General features: G+C 45.6%; 1 protein-coding gene across 3 annotated transcripts in view; it reads left to right on the forward strand.

The window, feature by feature from the left end:
* The window catches only part of tfdp1b (transcription factor Dp-1, b), a 19,066-nt gene extending 10,976 nt beyond the window's left edge, over positions 1 to 8,090 (forward strand). For all 3 annotated transcript variants that reach the window (XM_056246994.1, XM_056246993.1, XM_056246992.1), the window contains exons 7-12: positions 1,117 to 1,263; positions 2,692 to 2,760; positions 3,571 to 3,722; positions 4,573 to 4,739; positions 7,378 to 7,432; positions 7,545 to 8,090. In XM_056246994.1, coding sequence (XP_056102969.1) covers positions 1,117 to 1,263; positions 2,692 to 2,760; positions 3,571 to 3,722; positions 4,573 to 4,739; positions 7,378 to 7,432; positions 7,545 to 7,668 — 714 coding nt within the window. In that variant the 3' untranslated portion in view covers positions 7,669 to 8,090. The remainder of the gene's footprint in view (positions 1 to 1,116; positions 1,264 to 2,691; positions 2,761 to 3,570; positions 3,723 to 4,572; positions 4,740 to 7,377; positions 7,433 to 7,544) is intronic.
* The last annotated feature ends 2,480 nt before the right edge of the window (positions 8,091 to 10,570 follow it).

Raw genomic sequence — 10,570 nt, forward strand, 5'->3', positions numbered from 1 at the left:
GCGGTCAGTCACACACACACACACACACACATCTCCCCCGAACGAGGCGGTCAGTCACACACACACACACACACATCTCCCCGAACGAGGCGGTCAGTCACACACACACACACACACACACATCTCCCCGAACGAGGCAGGCAGTCTCACACACACACACACACATCTCCCCGAACGAGGCGGTCAGTCACACACACACACACACACATCTCCCCCGAACGAGGCGGTCAGTCACACACACACACACACACACACATCTCCCCGAACGAGGCAGGCAGTCTCACACACACACACACACATCTCCCCGAACGAGGCGGTCAGTCACACACACACACACACACATCTCCCCGAACGAGGCGGTCAGTCACACACACACACACACACACACATCTCCCCGAACGAGGCAGGCAGTCTCACACACACACACACACATCTCCCCGAACGAGGCGGTCAGTCACACACACACACACACACATCTCCCCGAACGAGGCGGTCAGTCACACACACACACACATCTCCCTGAACGAGGCGGTCAGTCACACACACACACACACACATCTCCCCCGAACGAGGCGGTCAGTCACACACACACACACACACATCTCCCCGAACGAGGCGGTCAGTCACACACACACACACACACACACACAAACACACTCTTGCTTGCTGTCAATCACAAGCCACGTTTCCATTACAGGTGTGTGACCCTGGACCACAAAACCAGTCACAAGGGTCAATTTTTAAAAAATGTATTTATTTATAGAGAGATTTATACGTCATGTGAAAGCTGAATACACGAGCGCTCCACTGATGTGAGGTCTGTGAGGATTGGAGAATATTTGGAATGAAAATCTGGAATCTGAGGATGCAGAAAAATCTAAACTCTTTTAAAGTTGTCAATTTATGTTCGTGATTTTGCTGCATCCTCTCACGAAAATACATTTGTTATATATTTACGGTAGGAAATTAATCTATAAAATATCTTGATGGAACATGATCCTGATCATACGGCGCCATCTTTAAAGAACGATCGCCGTTTACGTACACCATGTGACCTGTGAATGTGCGAACACTGCAGAGACACAGCTCGCCTGACTCGTGTGATTGGTCCTCCAGCACGTGTACGACCAGAAGAACATCCGCAGACGGGTTTACGACGCGCTCAACGTCCTGATGGCCATGAACATCATCTCCAAAGACAAGAAGGAGATCAAGTGGATCGGGTTCCCCACTAACTCTGCGCAGGAGTGTGAGGATCTGGAGGTCAGTCTCTGAAGCCACACATTTACATTCTCATCAGTTCTTGCTTTCCCGGGAATCGAACCCATGACCGTGGCGTTGCAAGCGCCGATGCTTCTGCTAGCGCTGCACGATTAATCGCACTTTAATGGAGTGGGCTTATGGCGAGTATGAAGTGGCGATGCTGTGATTGTCAGTTATGTGCAGCGTGTCAGTGAAGCACGGCTCAGGAAACACGGCTCACTCTGAAAGCACCGCGAGTTCCAGTCGCTTATAACGAGCAAAAGCAACAGATCAAACATCTTTCCAGACATGAGACGCATTTATGAACCTCTTGTGCAACTAAAGACGACATTTAATAACACGCTTTTACTCCAAACTCACTTCATCAGGACAGCTGAGCTCGTCCTCCTGTGAGATGATGCGCTTCTCACACAGAATACGGCAGTCGTGTGTTTATTACTCATGTTTCATCACAGCGTTTCAGTCTTCTGTTTATTCAGACACAGAGAGTGTGATGCCATAGAGATTCCCTGGAATGATGCGTGTTATTGTACTTCTGCGGCGGGGCATATGTGGTGTGTGTGTGTGTGTGTGTGTGTGAGACGTCCTCTGGTGTGTGTGCGTGTGTGTGTGTGTGTGAGACGCCCTCTGGTGTTCAGAGGGATATGTGGTGTGTGTGTGTGAGTGTGTGTGAGACGCCCTCTGGTGTGTGTGAGTGTGTGTGAGATGTCCTCTGGTGTGTGTGAGTGTGTGTGAGACGCCCTCTGGTGTGTGTGAGTGTGTGTGAGATGTCCTCTGGTGTGTGTGAGACGCCCTCTGGTGTTCAGAGGGATATGTGGTGTGTGTGTGTGAGTGTGTGTGAGATGTCCTCTGGTGTGTGTGAGTGTGTGTGAGACGCCCTCTGATGTTCAGAGGGATATGTGGTGTGTGTGTGTGAGTGTGTGTGAGATGTCCTCTGGTGTGTGTGAGTGTGTGTGAGACGCCCTCTGGTGTGTGTGAGTGTGTGTGAGATGTCCTCTGGTGCGTGTGAGTGTGTGTGAGACGCCCTCTGGTGTTCAGAGGGATATGTGGTGTGTGTGTGTGAGTGTGTGTGAGATGTCCTCTGGTGTGTGTGAGTGTGTGTGAGACGCCCTCTGATGTTCAGAGGGATATGTGGTGTGTGTGTGTGAGTGTGTGTGAGATGTCCTCTGGTGTGTGTGAGTGTGTGTGAGACGCCCTCTGGTGTGTGTGAGTGTGTGTGAGATGTCCTCTGGTGCGTGTGAGTGTGTGTGAGACGCCCTCTGGTGTTCAGAGGGAGCATTTACTACGATCAGCCGCTGCACTGACAAACTGTGCATAATATAATCTCAGCCTCTGCCGAGTCGCGTGCGGTTCCATTGCGATTAATCGTGCGGCGCTGACACACAGCTGTGTTCATGAGTGAGTGTTTCATCTGTGTGTGTCCTGAAGGTCGAGCGGCAGCGGCGACTCGAGAGAATCAAACACAAGCAGTCTCAGCTGCAGGAGCTCATTCTGCAGGTACATCGCATCACTTCCTGTCTGTCAGAACTCTGCTTTTAAATATACAATATACATATATTCATCGCATCACTTCCTGTCTGTCAGAACTCTGCTTTTATATATATATATTTTTTGTGTGTATATATAAATACACACACATGAATGTATATATTTAAGAAAAATGTATTTATAATATAAATTATGTATAAATATATATACAGTATATACATGCACATTTTTCTTATACATGCATTTGTGTGTATTTATATATACAAAATAATTATACACAGCACACACACACACATATTATGTAAACACAAACTTTTATTTTGAATATATATATATATATATATATATTTTGCTGTTAATGATTTTTTTTATTCCCCGATATTTTGACCACAATTAAGCACATTTAAGTCCCAAATTAAAAATAAAATCCAATAACAAATAAACGAATATTGTTTTGTATAAAGACTTTTTTTTTAAATGCACATTTTCACCTAATTGAATCCCTAATTGTTTATTACAGATGTCTTATTTAAATTGTGAAGAATGATTTTATATATACGTGTATGTATGTGTGTATATATATAAATTTTTTAATTAATTTTTTAAATAAAACCAAGTCTATGTACTTTCTTTTGATTTTTCCCATATAAATGAATGGGCAACTATGGAAAAACCAGTTTGCTTTTCCGTGCTCATGATGATGTTGATGATGATGATTCCTGATGATGATTATGATGATGATGATGATTCCTGATGATGATGGTGATGATTATGATGATGATGATGATTCCTGTACGTCTCGTTTCTCCTGATTTCCAGCAAATCGCGTTTAAGAACCTGGTGCAGCGCAACCGTCAGGCGGAGCGTCAGAGCAAGAGCTCTCCGTCTCCAAACACACTCATCCACCTGCCCTTCATCATCATCAACACCAGCAAGAGGACCGTCATCGACTGCAGCATCTCCAACGACAAGTGTGTGTGTGTGTGTGTGTGTGTGTGTGAGAGAGCGCGCGACGCCTCCTCTGCTTTAAACTGAAGCCTGAACACGAAATCTTTTAACCCGACCCGTATATTGTAAGCCCGACCCCGAGGTCCGTTTCTCACAGTAAATACCTTGGAATATGCAATATGCTGTATTTTATGATTGCTTGCAATGATAATTAAACAAATACATGTCCAAACAGCGTTTCCCGAAGGCACAGACTCACACGAGACTCTGCTGTGGTTGAACAGGGAAACAGTCTCTAATTCCTCTGGAACTCGAACATTAAACTTCAAAACAAAGTTGGCGCAGTTGCACAAATATATATAAACATATCCTTCTCCACACGAGTTATGGAGGAAGAGAACCGCATCGAGAGGTGATGTTCAGCGTCCTCCTCTGAGTGTGTGTGTGTGTGACTGGAATAGTGCGCGCGGGAACACATGCGCAAAACAGTGGATATAAAATGATATATGATCAAATAAAAATGATTCATATATCATTTATACAAAACTAGGGCTGGGACAAAACATGATGTGCTCCCGCGCGCACTATTACAGTCACACACACACACACTCAGAGGAGGACGGCGGCGCTGAGACTGAGCATGTGCTTCTCTCTCGCGTGCTTCAACACAGCTAGCATACGCCACGCTAACTATACATGTGTAGGCTAGAGCCTGTATAGCTTTTATTAGTTACGAACCCGAGGCTATTCGTTAAACATTAACCCGAACCCGACCCGAAACCTGTGAGTTTCTCGGGTAGCAGACCTCTAGTGTGTGTGTGTGTGTGTGTGTGTGTGTGAGCTTGTCCCGCTCTGACGCTCGTGTCTCCGCAGGTTTGAGTACCTTTTTAACTTCGACAGCATGTTTGAGATCCACGATGACGTGGAGGTTCTGAAGCGCCTGGGTCTGGCGTTCGGCCTGGAGTCGGGTCGCTGTAACCCGGAGCAGCTGAAGATCGCCAGAACCCTCGTTCCCAAAGCCCTGCAGCCGTACCTCACAGGTCAGTGTGTGTGTGTGTGTGTGAGATCGCCAGAACCCTCGTTCCCAAAGCCCTGCAGCCGTACCTCACAGGTCAGTGTGTGTGTGTGTGTGTGAGATCGCCAGAACCCTCGTTCCCAAAGCCCTGCAGCCGTACCTCACAGGTCAGTGTGTGTGTGTGTGTGTGTGTGTGTGTGTGTGTGTGTGAGAGATCGCCAGAACCCTCGTTCCCAAAGCCCTGCAGCCGTACCTCACAGGTCAGTGTGTGTGTGTGTGTGTGTGTGTGTGTGTGTGTGTGTGTGAGAGATCGCCAGAACCCTCGTTCCCAAAGCCCTGCAGCCGTACCTCACAGGTCAGAGGAGTGTGTGTGTGTGTGTGTGTGTGTGTGTGAGATCGCCAGAACCCTCGTTCCCAAAGCCCTGCAGCCGTACCTCACAGGTCAGAGGAGTGTGTGTGTGTGTGTGTGTGTGTGTGAGAGATCGCCAGAACCCTCGTTCCCAAAGCCCTGCAGCCGTACCTCACAGGTCAGAGGAGTGTGTGTGTGTGTGTGTGTGTGTGTGAGAGATCGCCAGAACCCTCGTTCCCAAAGCCCTGCAGCCGTACCTCACAGGTCAGAGGAGTGTGTGTGTGTGTGTGTGTGTGTGTGAGAGATCGCCAGAACCCTCGTTCCCAAAGCCCTGCAGCCGTACCTCACAGGTCAGTGTGTGTGTGTGTGTGTGTGTGTGTGTGTGTGTGTGTGTGTGTGTGTGTGTGTGTGTGAGAGATCGCCAGAACCCTCGTTCCCAAAGCCCTGCAGCCGTACCTCACAGGTCAGAGGAGTGTGTGTGTGTGTGTGTGTGTGTGTGAGATCGCCAGATCGCCAGAACCCTCGTTCCCAAAGCCCTGCAGCCGTACCTCACAGGTCAGAGGAGTGTGTGTGTGTGTGTGTGTGTGTGTGTGTGTGTGTGTGTGTGTGTGTGTGTGTGTGTGTGTGTGTGTGTGTGTGTGTGTGAGATCGCCAGAACCCTCGTTCCCAAAGCCCTGCAGCCGTACCTCACAGGTCAGTGTGTGTGTGTGTGTGTGTGTGTGTGTGTGTGTGTGTGTGTGTGTGTGTGTGTGTGTGTGTGTGTGTGTGTGTGAGAGATCGCCAGAACCCTCGTTCCCAAAGCCCTGCAGCCGTACCTCACAGGTCAGAGGAGTGTGTGTGTGTGTGTGTGTGTGTGTGTGTGTGTGTGTGTGAGAGATCGCCAGAACCCTCGTTCCCAAAGCCCTGCAGCCGTACCTCACAGGTCAGAGGAGTGTGTGTGTGTGTGTGTGTGTGTGTGTGTGTGTGTGAGATCGCCAGAACCCTCGTTCCCAAAGCCCTGCAGCCGTACCTCACAGGTCAGAGGAGTGTGTGTGTGTGTGTGTGTGTGTGTGTGTGTGTGTGAGAGATCGCCAGAACCCTCGTTCCCAAAGCCCTGCAGCCGTACCTCACAGGTCAGAGGAGTGTGTGTGTGTGTGTGTGTGTGTGTGTGTGTGTGTGAGAGATCGCCAGAACCCTCGTTCCCAAAGCCCTGCAGCCGTACCTCACAGGTCAGAGGAGTGTGTGTGTGTGTGTGTGTGTGTGTGTGTGTGTGAGAGAGATCGCCAGAACCCTCGTTCCCAAAGCCCTGCAGCCGTACCTCACAGGTCAGAGGAGTGTGTGTGTGTGTGTGTGTGTGTGTGTGTGTGTGTGTGTGTGTGTGTGTGTGTGTGTGTGTGTGTGTGTGTGTGTGTGTGTGTGTGTGAGAGATCGCCAGAACCCTCGTTCCCAAAGCCCTGCAGCCGTACCTCACAGGTCAGAGGAGTGTGTGTGTGTGTGTGTGTGTGTGTGTGAGATCGCCAGAACCCTCGTTCCCAAAGCCCTGCAGCCGTACCTCACAGGTCAGAGGAGTGTGTGTGTGTGTGTGTGTGTGTGTGTGTGAGAGATCGCCAGAACCCTCGTTCCCAAAGCCCTGCAGCCGTACCTCACAGGTCAGAGGAGTGTGTGTGTGTGTGTGTGTGTGAGAGATCGCCAGAACCCTCGTTCCCAAAGCCCTGCAGCCGTACCTCACAGGTCAGAGGAGTGTGTGTGTGTGTGTGTGTGTGTGTGTGTGTGTGAGAGAGATCGCCAGAACCCTCGTTCCCAAAGCCCTGCAGCCGTACCTCACAGGTCAGAGGAGTGTGTGTGTGTGTGTGTGTGTGTGTGTGTGTGTGTGTGTGTGAGATCGCCAGAACCCTCGTTCCCAAAGCCCTGCAGCCGTACCTCACAGGTCAGAGGAGTGTGTGTGTGTGTGTGTGTGTGTGTGTGTGTGTGAGAGAGATCGCCAGAACCCTCGTTCCCAAAGCCCTGCAGCCGTACCTCACAGGTCAGAGGAGTGTGTGTGTGTGTGTGAGAGATCGCCAGAACCCTCGTTCCCAAAGCCCTGCAGCCGTACCTCACAGGTCAGAGGAGTGTGTGTGTGTGTGTGTGTGTGTGAGAGAGAGAGAGAGAGAGAGAGAGAGAGAGAGAGAGAGAGAGAGTGTGTGTGTGTGTGTGTGTGTGAGAGAGAGAGAGAGAGAGAGAGAGAGAGTGTGTGTGTGTGAGAGAGAGAGAGAGAGTGTGTGTGTGTGTGTGTGTGTGAGAGAGTGAGAGTGTGTGTGTGTGTGTGCTGACCTTCTTGAGTGTTTATCTGTTGTAGAGATGGCGCAGGGTGCCGTTAACCAGCTGATCGGGAAGCTTTCCCACGTGGCCACGTGAGTATCACATGATCTCCAACATGATGTTTTTAAGTCGATCAGTGTATTATTGACGTGTGTGTGTGAGTGTGTGTAGTGTAAGTGAACATGAGCTGTTCTGATCCGTCAGAGACCGAGGCCCGTCCAGCTCAAACGGGTCCCGAAACGAGACGCCATCATCACACATGGAGGATGAAGAAGATGATGACGAGGAAGAAGACTTTGATGAAGATGATGATGATGATGATGATTAGCGGTTCTGATTGGATGGATTTGCTTCAGCTCCAGAACCGGTGATATTATGCAGATTCCCTTTGGTTTGCCCAGTTCTTGTTTGAAACTCAATATTGTGATCCTGCTGTGAGGATTCCTCAAATGCTTCCCATAATTCTGCAGCTCAGTGTGAGATCAGCTTATGAGCAGATGAGCTCCTCTGATCGTCTTTCCTGCAGAACTCAGAGTTGCAGAGGCTCTCCCACTGGTGGCTGAGGGGAGTTGTGGTGTGATGTCATAGGCAGCTATTTTTGATATCGGGGCGTTTGGCGTGAGCTTTGATGACCTTGAGAACATGAGATCACAACTCAAACGTCCAGCCCTTTTTGTACAATGTAACAAATACTAAAGAAAATATAGATTTCTTATTCATGTATAGATATTAAACCGAACGTATGATTTATATGCTTGTGTGGTTCTTTGTGCTCTCTGTGAAATAATGTAATCTATGGAAGCTTGTTTCCGCATCAGAATAAAAAATTTAAAAGGTAATTGCGACTTTTTATCTCACTATTCTGACTTTATATCTCGCAATTCTGACTATATCACGCAATTCTGACTTTATATCGCAATTCTGACTATATATCTCGCAATTCTGACTTTCTCTCAATTCTGACTATATATCTCGCAATTCTGACTTTATATCGCAATTCTGACTATATATCTCGCAATTCTGACTTTCTCTCAATTCTGATTTTATATCTCGCAATTCTGATTTTATATCGCAATTCTGACTATATATCTCGCAATTCTGACTTTCTCTCAATTCTGACTTTATATCTCGCAATTCTGACTTTATATCACGCAATTCTGACTTTATATCTCGCAATTCTGACTTTCTCTCAATTCTGACTTTATATCTCGCAATTCTGACTTTATATCACGCAATTCTGACTTTATATCTCGCAATTCTGACTTTATATCTCGCAATTCTGACTTTATATCTCGCAATTCTGACTATATCTCGCAATTCTGACTTTATATCTCGCAATTCTGACTTTATATCTCGGAATTCTGACTTTATATCTCGCAATTCTGACTATATCTCGCAATTCTGACTTTATATCTCGCAATTCTGACTATATCTCGCAATTCTGACTTTATATCTCGCAATTCTGACTTTATATCACGCAATTCTGACTATATCTCGCAATTCTGACTTTATATCTTGCAAATCTGACTATCTCGAAATTCTGACTATATATCTCGAAATTCTGACTTTATATCTTGCAATTCTGACTATATATCTCGCAATTCTGACTATATATCTCGCAATTCTGACTATATACCTCGAAATTCTGACTTTATATCTCGCAATTCTGACTTTATATCTCGCAAATCTGACTATATCTCGCAATTCTGACTATCTCGCAATATCTCGCAATTCTGACTATATATCTCGCAATTCTGACTATATCTCGCAATTCTGACTATATCTCGCAATTCTGACTATATACCTCGAAATTCTGACTTTATATCTCGCAATTCTGACTATATATCTCGCAATTCTGACTATACCTCGCAATTCTGACTATATCTCGCAATTCTGACTATATCTCGCAAATCTGACTATATCTCGAAATTCTGACTATATATCTCGAAATTCTGACTTTATATCTCGCAATTCTGACTATATATCTCGCAATTCTGACTATATACCTCGAAATTCTGACTTTATATCTCGTAATTCTGACTTTATATCTCGCAAATCTGACTATATCTCGCAATTCTGACTATATCTCGCAATTCTGACTATATCTCGCAGTTCTGACTTTATATCTCGCAATTCTGACTATATACCTCGAAATTCTGACTTTATATCTCGCAATTCTGACTTTATATCTCGCAATTCTGACTATATATCTCGCAATTCTGACTATATATCTCGCAATTCTGACTATATATCTCGCAATTCTGACTTTATATCTCGCAATTCTGACTTTATATCTCGCAATTCTGACTATATATCTCGCAATTCTGACTATATATCTCGCAATTCTGACTTTATATCTCGCAATTCTGACTATATCTCGCAAATCTGACTATATCTGGCAAATCTGACTATATACCTCGAAATTCTGACTTTATATCTCGAAATTCTGACTATATATCTCGCAATTCTGACTATATATCTCGCAATTCTGACTATATACCTCGAAATTCTGACTTTATATCTCGCAATTCTGACTATATCTCGCAAATCTGACTATATCTCGCAATTCTGACTATATATCCCGCAATTCTGACTACCGTATATATCTCGCAATTCTGACTATATATCTCGCAATTCTGACTATATCTTGCTATTCTGACTATATCTCGCAATTCTGACTTTATCATGCAATTCTGACTTTATATCTCGCAATTCTGACTATATCTCGCAATTCTGACTTTATATCTCGCAATTCTGACTATATCTCGCAATTCTGACTATATCTCGCAATTCTGACTATATCTCGCAGTTCTGACTTTATATTTCGCAATTCTGACTACATATCTCGTAATTCTGACTTTATATCGCAGGTCTGACTTTATATCTCGCAATTCTGACTTTATATCTTGCAGTTCTGACTATATATTTCGCAATTGTGACTTTATATCTTGCAATTCTGACTATATCTCGCAATTCTGACTTTATATCACACAATTCTGACTAAATATCACACAATTCTGACTTTATATCTCACAATTCTGACTTTATATCTCACAATTCTGACTATATCTCGCAGTTCTGACTTTATATCTCGCAATTCTGACTATATATCTCGCAATTCTGACTATATATCTCGCAATTCTGACTATATATCTCGCAATTCTGACTTTATATCTCGCAATTCTGACTTTATATCTCGCAATTCTGACTATATATCTCGCAATTCTGAC

Source organism: Rhinichthys klamathensis, unplaced genomic scaffold (assembly GCF_029890125.1).
Source record: "Rhinichthys klamathensis goyatoka isolate OS25496 unplaced genomic scaffold, OSU_Roscu_1.1 h1tg000041l_1, whole genome shotgun sequence".
Classification (NCBI taxonomy): Eukaryota; Metazoa; Chordata; class Actinopteri; order Cypriniformes; family Leuciscidae; genus Rhinichthys; species Rhinichthys klamathensis.